The sequence below is a fragment of the Ylistrum balloti genome, unplaced genomic scaffold (genome assembly GCF_031769215.1).
Source record: "Ylistrum balloti isolate Yb309-2 unplaced genomic scaffold, AGI_CSIRO_Ybal_v1 Utg370244, whole genome shotgun sequence".
Taxonomy (NCBI): Eukaryota; Metazoa; Mollusca; class Bivalvia; order Pectinida; family Pectinidae; genus Ylistrum; species Ylistrum balloti.
In genome coordinates, this window is record NW_026782197.1 from 250,780 (window position 1) to 267,532 (window position 16,753).

Genomic DNA, 16,753 nt, shown 5'->3' on the forward strand with positions numbered 1-16,753 from the left:
AATTTGGCTTTGTCTGTCTGTTAATCCTATTGTGTCAATAGTTAAGCAAGGACCATGGTTTTTACGTTTAACATTCAAAGAAGATGTGCAGTATACTGAATTCTCGACTGTGACCCCTTTGACCTTTGTAAGAATTTAATGTCTGAAGCATAACTTTGCTTGCAATTTAAACAAGGACCATGGAACTTAATGTATATACATTAATCATACTAATATGATGTGCAGTGCACCAAATGCAGGGTCTGAAACCTCTTAATTATAGAGTTATTGCCCTTTGTTGAAATTTTGTTTTTTTGGGGGGGAGCATTCATCAGTTTTTTTTTTACTGATACTCCTATTTTCTCTATGATGTGGAGAGTTTCTTGCTGTTTTTAGTGGTTTGTGGGCAATCTCTTTCTATTTTCTCTATGATGTGGAGAGTTTCTTGCTGTTTTTAGTGGTTTGTGGGCAATCTCTTTCTTTTTTCTCTTTGATGTGGACAACTTCTTGCTTTTAGTGGTTTGTGGGCAATCTCTTTCTATTTTCTCTATGATGTGGAGAGTTTCTTGCTGTCTTTAGTGGTTTGTGGGCAATCTCTTTCTTTTTTCTCTATGATGTGGAGAGTTTCTTGCTGTTTTTAGTGGTTTGTGGGCAATCTCTTTCTATTTTCTCTATGATGTGGAGAGTTTCTTGCTGTTTTTAGTGGTTTGTGGGCAACCTCTTTCTTTTTTCTCTATGATGTGGAGAGTTTCTTGCTGTTTTTAGTGGTTTGTGGGCAATCTCTTTCTATTTTCTCTATGATGTGGAGAGTTTCTTGCTGTTTTTAGTGGTTTGTGGGCAATCTCTTTCTTTTTTCTCTTTGATGTGGACAACTTCTTGCTTTTTTTAGTGGTTTGTGGGCAATCTCTTTCTATTTTCTCTATGATGTGGAGAGTTTCTTGCTGTCTTTAGTGGTTTGTGGGCAATCTCTTTCTTTTTTCTCTATGATGTGGAGAGTTTCTTGCTGTTTTTAGTGGTTTGTGGGCAATCTCTTTCTATTTTCTCTATGATGTGGAGAGTTTCTTGCTGTTTTTAGTGGTTTGTGGGCAACCTCTTTCTTTTTTCTCTATGATGTGGAGAGTTTCTTGCTGTTTTTAGTGGTTTGTGGGCAATCTCTTTCTATTTTCTCTATGATGTGGAGAGTTTCTTGCTGTCTTTAGTGGTTTGTGGGCAATCTCTTTCTTTTTTCTCTATGATGTGGAGAGTTTCTTGCTGTTTTTAGTGGTTTGTGGGCAATCTCTTTCTATTTTCTCTATGATGTGGAGAGTTTCTTGCTGTTTTTAGTGGTTTGTGGGCAATCTCTTTCTTTTTTCTCTTTGATGTGGACAACTTCTTGCTTTTTTTAGTGGTTTGTGGGCAATCTCTTTCTATTTTCTCTATGATGTGGAGAGTTTCTTGCTGTCTTTAGTGGTTTGTGGGCAATCTCTTTCTTTTTTCTCTATGATGTGGAGAGTTTCTTGCTGTTTTTAGTGGTTTGTGGGCAATCTCTTTCTATTTTCTCTATGATGTGGAGAGTTTCTTGCTGTTTTTAGTGGTTTGTGGGCAACCTCTTTCTTTTTTCTCTATGATGTGGAGAGTTTCTTGCTGTTTTTAGTGGTTTGTGGGCAATCTCTTTCTTTTTTCTCTATGATGTGGACAACTTCTTGCTTTTTTTAGTGGTTTGTGGGCAATCTCTTTCTTTTTTCTCTGATGTGGAGAGTTTCTTGCTGTCTTTAGTGGTTTGTGGGCAATCTCTTTCTTTTTTCTCTATGATGTGGAGAGTTTCTTGCTTTTTTTAGTGGTTTGTGGGCAATCTCTTTCTTTTTTCTCTATGATGTGGAGAGTTTCTTGCTGTCTTTAGTGGTTTGTGGGCAATCTCTTTCTTTTTTCTCTATGATGTGGAGAGTTTCTTGCTGTTTTTAGTGGTTTGTGGGCAATCTCTTTCTTTTTTCTCTATGATGTGGAGAGTTTCTTGCTGTTTTTAGTGGTTTGTGGGCAATCTCTTTCTATTTTCTCTATGATGTGGAGAGTTTCTTGCTGTTTTTAGTGGTTTGTGGGCAACCTCTTTCTTTTTTCTCTATGATGTGGAGAGTTTCTTGCTGTTTTTAGTGGTTTGTGGGCAATCTCTTTCTATTTTCTCTATGATGTGGAGAGTTTCTTGCTGTCTTTAGTGGTTTGTGGGCAATCTCTTTCTTTTTTCTCTATGATGTGGAGAGTTTCTTGCTGTTTTTAGTGGTTTGTGGGCAATCTCTTTCTATTTTCTCTATGATGTGGAGAGTTTCTTGCTGTTTTTAGTGGTTTGTGGGCAATCTCTTTCTTTTTTCTCTTTGATGTGGACAACTTCTTGCTTTTTTTAGTGGTTTGTGGGCAATCTCTTTCTATTTTCTCTATGATGTGGAGAGTTTCTTGCTGTCTTTAGTGGTTTGTGGGCAATCTCTTTCTTTTTTCTCTATGATGTGGAGAGTTTCTTGCTTTTTTTAGTGGTTTGTGGGCAATCTCTTTCTTTTTTCTCTATGATGTGGAGAGTTTCTTGCTGTCTTTAGTGGTTTGTGGGCAATCTCTTTCTTTTTTCTCTATGATGTGGAGAGTTTCTTGCTGTTTTTAGTGGTTTGTGGGCAATCTCTTTCTTTTTTCTCTATGATGTGGACAACTTCTTGCTTTTTTTAGTGGTTTGTGGGCAATCTCTTTCTATTTTCTCTATGATGTGGAGAGTTTCTTGCTGTTTTTAGTGGTTTGTGGGCAACCTCTTTCTTTTTTCTCTATGATGTGGAGAGTTTCTTGCTGGTTTTAGTGGTTTGTGGGCAATCTCTTTCTATTTTCTCTATGATGTGGAGAGTTTCTTGCTTTTTAGTGGTTTGTGGGCAATCTCTTTCTTTTTTCTCTATGATGTGGAGAGTTTCTTGCTGTTTTTAGTGGTTTGTGGGCAATCTCTTTCTTTTTTCTCTATGATGTGGAGAGTTTCTTGCTGTTTTTAGTGGTTTGTGGGCAATCTCTTTCTTTTTTCTCTATGATGTGGAGAGTTTCTTGCTGTTTTTAGTGGTTTGTGGGCAATCTCTTTCTTTTTTCTCTATGATGTGGAGAGTTTCTTGCTGTTTTTAGTGGTTTGTGGGCAATCTCTTTCTTTTTTCTCTATGATGTGGAGAGTTTCTTGCTGTTTTTAGTGGTTTGTGGGCAATCTCTTTCTTTTTTCTCTATGATGTGGACAACTTCTTGCTGTTTTTAGTGGTTTGTGGGCAATCTCTTTCTATTTTCTCTATGATGTGGACAACTTCTTGCTGTTTTGTTTAGCATCTGGATGATCTCTCACCAGTTTTTGGGCAATCTCTCAATTATAGGTTATTTCTCACTATGATGTCTGCTGGGTCAGGTGGCCCATGCAAGAACCCCTCGTCATTGTCACAGCCATAAACAGCATAGAACAAGAACATAAATGAGGCTTGATTTCCCCAAATAGAAAATAAAATGTCGATATATGTTTAAAGCTGCAGCACTAACAAGGTTCAGGCCATGGAGTCTTGCAGGGGCTGTTAATTTTATAAAACGATCAGAATCTAATTAACTTGATCTATATGTTCCGACTGACCACGGGGGATCCTTACACATTCCGTGTTTCCACCACTTCGGCAATCATTGGCTTAAGTCATTCTTAAAGAGGTGTCAATCTCTGAAGTTCTGCGGTTTTGTGTCACCATGCACATTGTTTTAGTGACTTTTTCCTATCCCTGCATACACAATTACACATCTACTGATGTTCTTTTTTGCCGTTTATTTTAATTACAGTTATGTATAAGTTTATGCTGTGACTCAGTCTTTATTTTAAAAGATCTATTTCGGCTCATTTCAGTTTTCCGAGGCTGCCACCTATATTTCACCATTTTAGGTCTTTAGGTTAACATCTTTGACAAGTCCCTAATGAAGCAAATTAATAATGTTTGCCTATGACTGATACACACAAAAATTGAATACACAATATAAACATGTAAATTGTAAATGTAATGGTTACATTATATTGAATTAAAAAATTAAATTAAAAAAAAAAAAATTGTAAATGGTTATCAGACAAATACTTATGAAATGTTTCATTTATCTTTTATCTGACTGGATTTCATTTACCCACAAACCCTTTGAAAATTATTTCATTTTGCAGAATAAAGTTCGAAAAAATAAAAAATTATTTCATCTGCTGACTTATACATTTAAAACATTTTCATTTTGAAATAATGATGCGTTGTAATGAGATGCTAAATCAGTCGGTATGGGTGATTTACCGGTCACCTCCTGACAGCAGTTGTCTCCCCTGAGAGTAGAGACCTGAATGGAAGCCTAGCAAAAACTGTAATAAAAGTAGAATTTAAAACACTACATTTCACAGATAGAATAAAGGAAATTTTGATCAAATTTTAAGATTGGATCTCCTTTGGTAAAAAATGGGTGACACCCCAAGAGACATAGGGACAGCCAAGCCCAGAAATGAAAGGGGAGTTTTACCTAATTTGGTCTACACATCGCCATTAAAGTTGCTTTTCAGTGTTTTTTGTTTGAAAACACCCCACATTTTCTTCTATGTCCTAACTTATGCAAACCTCATAGACACTGATATAGTTGACATGTATCGACCCTGACATCATAGTGACGTATTGGGTTTACGCACTTAGCGTTAAGTCATGTGACAAGAATTTGGAGCAACATTAACAACACTGAATTAACCAAATTACAACCTCTAAATGACATTTACGTGATACTAATCTAACAGCATTGTCTTAACCATTCCAAAAGAACCGTCGGTCTGAATTAATAAGTTTTCATGATTTGATTTTTACAGGAAAATTAAGCAAGTGAGGGGGCAGGTTATGGCAATATTTGTATGAAAAGGTGATATTTTAATGATTTGTCATTGGAAATTATTCAGATGGACACTAGAAATCAGATTGTTGGATTTATTCTATTAACTAATAATACAAAAAATAGTTTTTTCCATAAAGGCTACGAGGTTACACCAATGTTAATGTCACTCAATCCTAATGAGACTTTTTAGTGTTCCTCGTAGTTGCGTCTATGACAACGGCTGCAGTAATTTATCAAATCATAGAAATCTTTCAGAATTCATTTAAAAAAGGCATGGAAGCTAAGAATATACTCTAAATTCAAAGATACAAACATTGCTCTACTTGACTGCATCAACAGAGACGAGCAGCTGGACTCTCAGATAGAAAATGACAATACTTAATGTGTTGGTGATGATGAAAATTTAACACATACCACATATATGCATTTTTCCAAAAGAATTTTACAACATATGTTCCATACCATAATAACGAAAATAAGATTTGAGATAAAAGTTCTATGCTACTTTCGTCAAACCGTTCATCAACATTGTTGCGCCATAAATATTGTGACGTTAGCTATTTAGGGATTTGTAACAATGCATACTTTGCATGAGTAAATTAATGCGTAAAGTTTTACGGACCAACATTCACATACATGCCTACCAACCATGCACTTTGGTGCTTGTGAAATGTTTACAAGATTATGGACCTTAGTCATACTTCAGCACAGCAATGAACACCCTGTATCTGTTGGTCACATCATAGTCAACGTCTGAATCAGATCAATTTACAAATTAGTGTATACATGTAACTATAAAAATGGCAAATATATCACAGATTCTGTGGAAATAAAATCATGGGCTTTAAGCCACTGTACTATTGATGGGACCTGTGAATATTTGTTTAATTACTGTAAAACAGCTGCCCATTATATTGGTATTTCTCTATCATAATTGTTATTGATTTTTTCATTCGCTGTGTTTGTTTTTATAGTTATTATAAAATAGCCTGTTCAATACAGTTAGTAATGTATCCAAAACTTGTGTTAGAGGCGATAGATATTTACAGAATTCTAGACTCGCTCAAAGCTCATGGTCTGTACAAGACACAACTTATTCACTTTTTGTTTTTTTAAACTGAGTGTTTCTACATTCGGTCGTTCAAAATTTTAGTTTGAATATTAATTGAATGTCATTTCTTTGCAGGCCCTAATATATTGGCTCTTCCAAATGAATGACCGTTTTTGTGTTAATAGGCCATTAAAGCTAACAATGAAAGTTAAAAAGAATTAATTTTGAAATAAAAAAAAAGGTTTCATTTCTCAGATGCTTCGCAGATGCCCCTTGTGATAAGGATATCTTCCATTCTGCATATCTGAGGAAGTGGGCGACATTTTGGTAGATATAGTTATGGTCGATATATATTTTATTTCAATTATGTAACATAATGTAATATAGCAGTTATATGTATTTCTGCAGTCTTGTGGGAAAATTTTATGTTTATGTCGAAGATTCTCAGTAGTCTGGCTGGGGGAGGGGGTTAGAAGGTCAGATGAGGTGAGGAGTAGGGGGTAATCTGGCTTGGGGAGGGGGTTAGAAGGTCAGATGAGGTGAGGGGTAAGGGGGTAATCTGGCTGGGGGAGGGGGTTAGAAGGTCAGATGAGGTGAGGGGTAGGGGGGTAATCTGGCTTGGGGAGGGGGTTAGAAGGTCAGATGAGGTGAGGAGTAGGGGGTAATCTGGCTTGGGGAGGGGGTTAGAAGGTCAGATGAGGTGAGGGGTAGGGGGGTAATCTGGCTGGGGGAGGGGGTTAGAGGGTCAGATGAGGTGAGGGGTAGGGGGGTAATCTGGCTGGGGGAAGGGGTTAGAGGGTCAGATGAGGTGAGGGGTAGGGGGGTAATCTGGCTGGGGGAAGGGGTTAGAAGGTCAGATGAGGTGAGGGGTAGGGGGGTAATCTGGCTGGGGGAAGGGTTTAGAAGGTCAGATGAGGTGAGGGATAGGGGGGGTAATCTGGCTGGGGGAGGGAGTTAGAAGGTCAGATGAGGTGAGGGGTAGGGGGTAATCTGGCTGGGGGAGGGGGTTAGATGGTCAGTTGAGGTGAGGAGTATGGGTTAAATCCCATTTCAATCCTGAGGGGTAGAGGGGTAAAGCTAGTATTAACAGTCAGAATCAAGGAAGTTACGTAAAATAAACCAGCCAAAGAATGTCTGCACCTTTACGTTGGCATCATGTAGTAGATTTCTCGGATTCACCGTTCTAGTAGTTTTTGTCAACAATTTCTAAAAATGAGTGAACATTTTATTTAATAGAAGTTTAGTTGTCATTTTCTGTACTGAAATATTCTGTATAATCATTTTATTTTTTTTCAATCTTTCAGGAAATTCAAGATTTTGACGATAAGCTACGACTCCTGATTCAGCAAGACCTTAACGATGCCAATAATTTTGATGACCATATAAGGTAATTGTCCACCATTTTCCGTCTTTTTAACATGTACAGTTTATGTTGTATTATACCATATATATCCCATAATAAGCCCATTGGGACGACGATAAATTATCTCTCATTCAAAACCTTTAAACCACAGGGATGGACTCAGTACAGGACATTAAGATAAGTTTAATTGGTGATACTTCACTGCATGGAAATACAATGTAGATATGGGTGGGCTTATTAAGAAACATGGGTTTATTTATTGCTGGATTAGTACAGTATTAATTTTTTCCTGATAAACATTATGTTCATTTTATCACGTTTTCTCGTGCAACAGTATATGGAGTTCCTGTTTCTAGTCATCATGAATTGATTTAAACACAATTTGACCGCCAGTGACCTTGCCAACTCAGGTGCAGCCTGTCTGACATCCTGTATGCCATCTTATCTAGTTTCCCGATTCATTTGACACCTAGTGCAATGAAATAGACATTTAATTGCCCAGATCAATTAGTGGTCATTTGGCGAGTGTGACGATGGTAAGGGTCAGTCAGTTCTGGTCATTAACTGGCGTAATTGATGTCAAAAACAGGAATAATCCAGACAAGCCAGGCCATATATGACATTTTTAGCACTTGTATATAAAGATATGATAACTTAGCCACTTTCAAGACAAATTTAGCTCAGAACATTGCAATATATTTAGAACCAATAAAGTGAAGACAAGAAAAAAGCTAAATTTGTATTATACTGATGTTAGAATCTAGGTTGTGTGCTATTTCTTCATTCATATATTTTGAATAAATGACAACTTAGAATCTGGACATCAGGCGGCTTGTAAAACTCATCACGGAAATGATTCACTAAACGTATAGGAAATTCATTTGGCCAGAATTGTATAGCTTTTGAGAACAAAAGGATACTAATGTAATGCAGAAGTTGATTGGTTCCGGGAACAGAAGGCTTTGGCCCAGACTGTTATAGCTTTTAGGTGTACAGAAGGGTGTGGCCCAGAAGTTATAGCTTTTAGGTGTACAGAAGGGTGTGGCCCAGAAGGTTATAGCTTTTAGGTGTACAGAGGGGTGTGGCCCAGGAGGTTATAGTTGTTAGGTGTACAGAGGGGTGTGGCCCAGAAGGTTATAGTTGTTAGGTGTACAGAGGGGTGTGGCCCAGAAGGTTATAGCTTTTAGGTGTACAGAGGGGTGTGGCCCAGAAGGTTATAGTTGTTAGGTGTATAGAGGGGTGTGGCCTAGAAAGTTACAGCTTTTAGGTGTACAGAGGGGTGTGGCCTAGAAGTTATAGCTTTTAAGTGTATAGCTTGTTAGGTGTACAGAAGGGTGTGGCCCAGAAGGTTATAGTTGTTTTAGGTGTACAGAGGGGTGTGGCCCAGGAGGTTATAGCTTTTAGGTGTACAGAGGGGTGTGGCCCAGAAGGTTATAGTTGTTAGGTGTACAGAGGGGTGTGGCCTAGAAAGTTACAGCTTTTAGGTGTACAGAGGGGTGTGGCCTAGAAGGTTATAGCTTTTAAGTGTACAGAGGGGTGTGGCCCAGAAGGTTATAGCTTTTAAGTGTACAGAGGGGTGTGGCCCAGAAGGTTATAGTTGTTAGGTGTACAGAGGGGTGTGGCCTAGAAGGTTATAGCTTTTAAGTGTACAGAGGGGTGTGGCCCAGAAGGTTATAGTTGTTAGGTGTACAGAGGGGTGTGGCCTAGAAGGTTATAGCTTTTAGGTGTACAGAGGGGTGTGGCCCAGAAGGTTATAGTTGTTAGGTGTACAGAGGGGTGTGGCCCAGAAGGTTATAGTTGTTAGGTGTACAGAGGGGTGTGGCCTAGAAAGTTACAGCTTTTAGGTGTACAGAGGGGTGTGGCCCAGAAGGTAATAGCTTTTAGGTGTACAGAGGGGTGTGGCCCAGAAGTTATAGTTGTTAGGTGTACAGAAGGGTGTGGCCCAGAAGGTTATAGGTTTTGGGTGTACAGAGGGGTGTGACCCAGAAGGTTATAGCTTTGGGGTGTACAGAGGGGTGTGGCCCAGAAGGTTGTAGGTTTTGGGTGTACAGAGGGGTGTGGCCCAGAAGGTTATAGCTTTGGGGTGTACAGAGTGGTGTGGCCCAGAAGGTTATAGCTTTTAGGTGTACAGAGGGGTATGGCCAAGAAGGTTATAGCTTTTGAGTATGGAAGGATGTGACACAGAAGTTTACACACTGTGTTTCTGTAGGAAGCTCGGCGTATGTAGCCATCACCTAGATCATCTCCTAGCTGCTTGCTAGTCTATTTTTAGCCTGGACCCAAGTTTACACTACAAAAAAAACAACAATGCATATGTAGCTCCGCAGAAAGGAAAGGAAATGTGTTTTGAAATTAGTTCAGGAAGTAGTTGATGCTGTAAATATTTTATAAAGATATGTATATAAGATAGAAAGATTAAAATCAGCCTGCTAAAATGTGATACTTGATAAAATGTTGTGTTGTATATGACATCTTGGAATTATCTCATGCAGATACTGCTAAGCTTCTTTTCTGTTTGAAGAAAAAGTTATTTTTAGCACCGTTTGAGTCTCTTCGACCATACATTCTTAGTTTCTTATATACTAGATATTTTGTGATAAGGTCTTAATTTCACAACATAAGCAAAAGGTGTTGACTATTCTTCAGAAGATATTATATTATTGTCGGCAAGTGATTTCCAACATAGTTCTAAAACCAGAAGGTTGTATTTTGGTTTCATTTTCACTAGTTTTACCACGACAGACTTCAGAGATTGAGTTTCTGACATTATTTATCAAATAGATGTTTGAATTACTTTTCACTTTTGAAAATTATATGATAACAATAAATAAATTAAATTGTTAATGAAAACTTTTTATACCAAACAACAATGACTAGAGTAGTCAGTTGTTAGCTTAAACTCAGCTTTGATAAAGTCTGCTTTGATAAAGTCTGCTTTGATAAACTCAGCTTTGATAAACTCAGCTTTGAAAAAGTCTGCTTTGATAAAGTCTGCTTTGATAAACTCAGCTTTGATAAACTCAGCTTTGATAAAGTCTGCTTTGATAAACTCAGCTTTGATAAACTCAGCTTTGATAAAGTCTGCTTTGATAAACTCAGCTTTGAAAAAGCCTGCTTTGATGAAGTCTGCTTTGATAAACTCAGCTTTGATAAACTCAGCTTTGATAAAGTCTGCTTTGATAAAGTTTGCTTTGATAAACTCAGCTTTGATAAAGTCTGCTTTGATAAACTCAGCTTTGATAAAGTCTGCTTTGATAAACTCAACTTTGATAAAGTCTGCTTTGATAAACTCAGCTTTGAAAAAGCCTGCTTTGATAAAGTCTGCTTTGATAAACTCAGCTTTGATAAACTCAGCTTTGATAAAGTCTGCTTTGATAAAGTTTGCTTTGATAAACTCAGCTTTGATGAAGTCTGCTTTGATAAACTCAGCTTTGATAAAGTCTGCTTTGATAAACTCAGCTTTGATAAAGTCTGCTTTGATAAAGTCTGCTTTGATAAACTCAGCTTTGATAAAGTCTGCTTTGATAAAGTCTGCTTTGATAAACTCAGCTTTGATAAAGTCTGCTTTGATAAACTCAGCTTTGATAAACTCTGCTCGTAAGTGTGGATGAGAAAACAATAAAGAGTGTGAAAGATATATTGCTGAAAGAAATAAAATACAGCTGACAAACTACATAGATGTGAACAAAGCAGTCGTTCGATAATGTCGTTGAGTTTGTACAAATAAAAGGTTAGTAATTATCTACATATTGGCAACAGATTTGATTATGTGTTCATGTTTTCGTCATAAGCTTATAGGCCTAATTATGATTCTACAAGGTATCATGACAAGCATGCTTAAATGCTTGAACAGCAAATAGCCTACACAAGTTTTTCCTTATATCATGTTATATCAGCAAATCGATTGTACTCCATAGTCTCGTGATGTATAATCACGAGCAAGGATTTATCAACTCGTTTTCCGTTGAAATGAAACCTATTGTGCAGTCATTTTTTATTGTATCTGGAAACTGAATGCATGATTGGTTTATATTTTGAATCTGAAATGAACATGTTTAGATCTTCCTTGATTTTGATGCAGTAATTAATATAGATAATTGGAAGGAGTAAGGAGCTGCTAGCTGCTGGGGTGTGAGACTTATGGCTTGAATTCTTCTTTTTCCTGGATTTCACCTCCATCAATACAGATGATTCTCCAGGCTATAGTGACCTGGCCTTTGGTTTGATCCTCACACTCTACTACTAGACTAAAGATACTCCCACTAGCCAAGGCTAGAAAGGTGAACATGTCTACCCTCACCTTCTACAACTTCTAGTATCAGAAGGACTTGTCAGTTTAAAACAGACTTTTTATTTGAGAATTGATAATGTGCTATGCTCAAATAAGCTATGAACGAAAGAAATGTCATCGGTCACTATGTACAAGGTACTTTAAAAGAATAATGATAATAAACAAGACTACAACTAATTGCCATTGGATAAACAAGCTAGTAATTGATTGGTTGTCCTGATCAGTAGCCAGATTACTGATCACTGATGTTGGAAATTTAACCCATCCTCATGACCACAAGAAAATACTTAAACGATTTACAAGTTCATTACGTTTAACCTTCATGGGCCTGTAACTGTGCATTACACTGAAAATGTACAGATTTTAGGGTCACCCTGTGACTGGGCATGATCAATCATTACCTCTGTAAGTGAATACCTTTTAGGGACACAGGTGTTTAACGGAGAGGTTTACTCTGGGTAAGGATCAGAGTTTAGTAAATCACAGCGATAAGCTGATATTTCCAAATATAGAAGAAATTAATTAACACAGCAATGTGAAGAATTCATAGAAACTTCATTTTTTATTTTCTGGTAGATTAATCAGTGTTGTTTTTAATGGAGATTTGATAGCAAGTCCTGGATTGATGGGTCCAGGTTTTCAAATATCAATAAAAATTCATATTTCTATTTCCGCATTGGATTGAAGGCTTCATGATATCAATTGACTTTATATTTAACCATTTCCTGGTTTGATAATCATGTGATTTCCTACTCAGCATGCTGACTAGGATTAATTCATCACATCTTTTCATTAGAATTTTAAATGCAATAGGATGTAGAACAAACAAACACTGAAGTCCTACATACTTGTCTCAAAATATCGTGGCAGGTAAATTGGTGTCTTCCTATCATTATAATCAGGATAAGTGGAGTTTAGAACAGACCAACACTGTGTCCACAGGGGACCTGTAACAGTGTTTCTGGGGAATGAGGGTCTGTATGGTATACTATCACAGGGGCCTGTAACAATGTTTCTGGGAGATGAGGGTCTGTATGGTATACTATCACAGGGGCCTGTAACAATGTTTCTGAGGGATAAGGGTCTGTATGGTATACTATCACAGGGGCCTGTAACAGTGTTTCTGGGAGATGAGGGTCTGTATGGTGTACTATCACAGGGGCTGTGACAATGTTTCTGGGGAATGAGGGTCTGTATGGTATACTATCACAGGGGCCTGTAACAATGTTTCTGGGGAATGAGGGTCTGTATGGTATACTATCACAGGGGCCTGTAACAATGTTTCTGGGGATAAGGGTATGTATGGTATACTATCACAGGGGCCTGTAACAATGTTTCTGGGGATAAGGGTATGTATGGTATACTATCACAGGGGCCTGTAACAATGTTTCTGGGGATAAGGGTATGTATGGTATACTATCACAGGGGCCTGTAACAATGTTTCTAGAGAATGCAGGTTTGTAGGTATATGGTTTACTAGATATAATGTAAACCATACAAGCTCTCATCCTCTAGAAACATTGTTAAAGGCCCCTGTGCTGCTGTCTGCTGAGTCTAAATATCAAAAACACATAAATGGTGAATTGATGTCTCCCTATCATTATAAACAGGACTGATGGAAGGTGATAAAACCTGTTGTGTCTTGTCATATGACCATGAATGTCATAAATATTGTATCACTATAGCAATATCATGTAAGCCACATGTTGAGGATGTCACAACATTGTCATAGTTTAAAGCATGTTGTCTTGTAAGGAAATTGATTTTGGGGTGTTTACTCACTTGAAACAAAAAGTAAGGGTAATATATACATGGATGAATAGAATCTTGTACTAGTGCTGATATAATTTGGATTGAATTCCATATTATATTGACACTCAAGTAACATATCCTCTATTTCTACCACACAGGTAAAGAGAGCAGGTTCTTGGACCATTTATACATTTCTCTGAACTAAGTAACCGTCTCCATTGAAATTTCAGCTGCAAATAGTACCAACAATTTTATCTTAAACTTTTCGCAAGTTTTCTCAAAGAGTTAAAGTACAGAAGTGTTAAGAATGATTTGATTGTCTCTCAATATGTGGTGATTGAACCAGACATTAAGTGTGCAATTCAAGGTACACCAATAATGGCTTCCACACATTAAGACGTTGTACTGTACTTTATGATGATAAATGTTTAATAATGTTACTATTTATCAGCCGACTTAGTCCAAATGTGTAGTTATTGATTAAGCTTGAAGGACTATGTTAATCTATTAGGACATGAAAACGATATTAAATTAAATTTGATGTTTAAAAAATTTGAAAATTTATTTAATTGACAGGAACAGTTACTGACAATTATGTCAATCAATATACCTAGCAATAAGCCCGCCTCTGTGCAGTTAGATAATATTGTCTTGTAGTAAGTCTACCTCGCTACTTTGAGTCAGAGCTTATGAAAACAGATACTATATCATTGTCCTGTAATAAGCCCAACTCCCTACTTTGAATCTGAGGTTATGACTACAGATACTATATCATTGTCCTATAATAAGCCCACCTCCCTACTTTTAAGTCAGATTCCTTGTTGACCTCCTTGGGTTATTTCAAGGTACATCCGTTATATCTGAGGGTTCATTGACTTTAGAACCTTCAAGGAGAGAAGAGTTCCAGATAAAAACAAGAACATACTGTCATATCAATTACATCTTGATCCAAATTTAAAGTCAATGCAACGAAGACAAGACATGAACCAATGACAGATAAACCTAGAGACCCTTTATAAATGTCAGGGAGAAAACGAGCCAAGAGCACCAATAGAAAAAACTTGGGGGTAATTATTATATATAATTATATTAAGAGTCTCTGATATGGGGATGTGGACTTGGTTCAGTAATCAACAGCCTCAAAATGTGAGAGGTAAAGAGGTTTTCGCTCTGTCATAAAAAGAAGGTTTATCCCACCCTCAGGAGCCAGAGGAGGAGAGCATTTAAAGATTTCCTCTTTGTAGACAGACAGGGCTCTCGATCTGCCAGATTTAGGGCTGATATTCGGTCCCATTCCCAATGCAAAATAGTATCTTTTTTTCCCAATTTAGACCCCAAGTTTTCCCAATTCTAAGGAAAACATCATTATTTTTTCCCAATTCAAAGGGCCCCGGGCCCCAGTCCCATAATGGGGTGTGAGAGCCCTGACAGATGAAGGGATTTTTTCAAGATTTGTTGTCGAGTAATTATTGATGAAGGGGACTTTTTGTTGTATAATCAGAGCTATGGGTTTAAGGGGGTATGTGATACTATAATATTTGAATAAGATGAGAGTTTTTGTTTCTTCAAACTGAAATGATTTGTTTGTTTCAGTAAAGTAACAGAGTTTGTACATCTATCAGGAGTGGGGTATACCAACAGGTTCATTAAGTATGTCCGAGAAATGTGGGGAACCTTCAGGTTTGACAGCATAGACATTCGCAAATATGGTGTGACGCTGTCTTACCCAAACTAGTAAGTATAATATTATTACATGGAAGCACTCACTGGATAGCAAATCTCAATATTCCAGGTTCAGTCCATATATCCTTACGTACCACTTCACCTCACTGGATAGCAAATCACTTCACCTCACTAGATAGCAAATGTTGATATTCAAGGTTCAGTTCATATATCCGTACGTACCACTTCACCTTACTGGATAGCAAATCACTTCACCTCACTAGATAGCAAATCTTGATATTCCAGGTTCAGTTCATATAACCTTACGTACCGCTTCACCTCACTGGATAGCAAATCACTTCACCTCACTGGATAGCAAATCTTGATATTCCAGGTCCAGTTAATATATCCTTACATACTGCTTCACCTCACCAGATAGCAAATCACTTCACCTCACTGGATAGCAAATCACTTCACCTCACTGGATAGCAAATCACTTCACCTCACTGGATAGCAAATCACTTCACCTCACTAGATAGCAAATCACTTCACCTCACTGGATAGCAAATCTTGATATTCCAGGTCCAGTTAATATATCCTTACATACTGCTTCACCTCACCAGATAGCAAATCACTTCACCTCACTGGATAGCAAATCACTTCACCTCACTGGATAGCAAATCACTTCACCTCACTGGATAGCAAATCACTTCACCTCACTGGATAGCAAATCTTGATATTCCAGGTCCAGTTAATATATCCTTACATACTGCTTCACCTCACCAGATAGCAAATCACTTCACCTCACTGGATAGCAAATCACTTCACCTCACTGGATAGCAAATCACTTCACCTCACTGGATAGCAAATCACTTCACCTCACTGGATAGCAAATCACTTCACCTCACTGGATAGCAAATCACTTCACCTCACTGGATAGCAAATCACTTCACCTCACTGGATAGCAAATCTTGATATTCCAGGTCCAGTTAATATATCCTTACATACTGCTTCACCTCACCAGATAGCAAATCACTTCACCTCACTGGATAGCAAATCACTTCACCTCACTGGATAGCAAATCACTTCACCTCACTGGATAGCAAATCACTTCACCTCACTGGATAGCAAGTCTTGATATTCCAGGTTCAGTACATATATCCTTACATACCACTTTGCCTCACTGGATAGCAAATCACTTCACCTCACTGGATAGCAAATCACTTCACCTCACTGGATAGCAAATCACTTCACCTCATTGGATAGCAAATCTTGATATTCAGGTTCAGTCCATATAGCCTTACATACCACTTCACCTCACTGGATAGCAAGTCTTGATATTCCAGGTTCAGTACATATATCCTTACATACCACTTTGCCTCACTGGATAGCAAATCACTTCACCTCACTGGATAGCAAATCACTTCACCTCACTGGTTCACCTCACTGGATAGCAAATCACTTCACCTCACTGGATAGCAAATCTTGATATTCCAGGTTCAGTTCATATAGCCTTACGTACCGCTTCACCCCACTAGATAGCAAATCACTTCACCTCACTGGATAGCAAATCACTTCACCTCACTGGATAGCAAATCACTTCACCTCACTGGTTCACCTCACTGGATAGCAAATCACTTCACCTCACTGGATAGCAAGTCTTGATATTCCAGGTTCAGTACATATATCCTTACATACCACTTTGCCTCACTGGATAGCAAATCACTTCACCTCACTGGATAGCAAATCACTTCACCTCACTGGATAGCAAATCACTTCACCTCACTGGTTC

General features: G+C 37.8%; 1 protein-coding gene across 1 annotated transcript in view; it reads left to right on the plus strand.

Moving 5' to 3' along the window:
- Positions 1 to 16,753, plus strand: part of LOC132552341 (putative N-acetylated-alpha-linked acidic dipeptidase) — a 71,703-nt gene that overhangs the window by 13,153 nt on the left and 41,797 nt on the right. The window contains exons 3-4 of the mRNA XM_060216500.1: positions 7,198 to 7,280; positions 14,893 to 15,033. Of these exons, the coding sequence (XP_060072483.1) occupies positions 7,198 to 7,280; positions 14,893 to 15,033 (224 nt within the window). The remainder of the gene's footprint in view (positions 1 to 7,197; positions 7,281 to 14,892; positions 15,034 to 16,753) is intronic.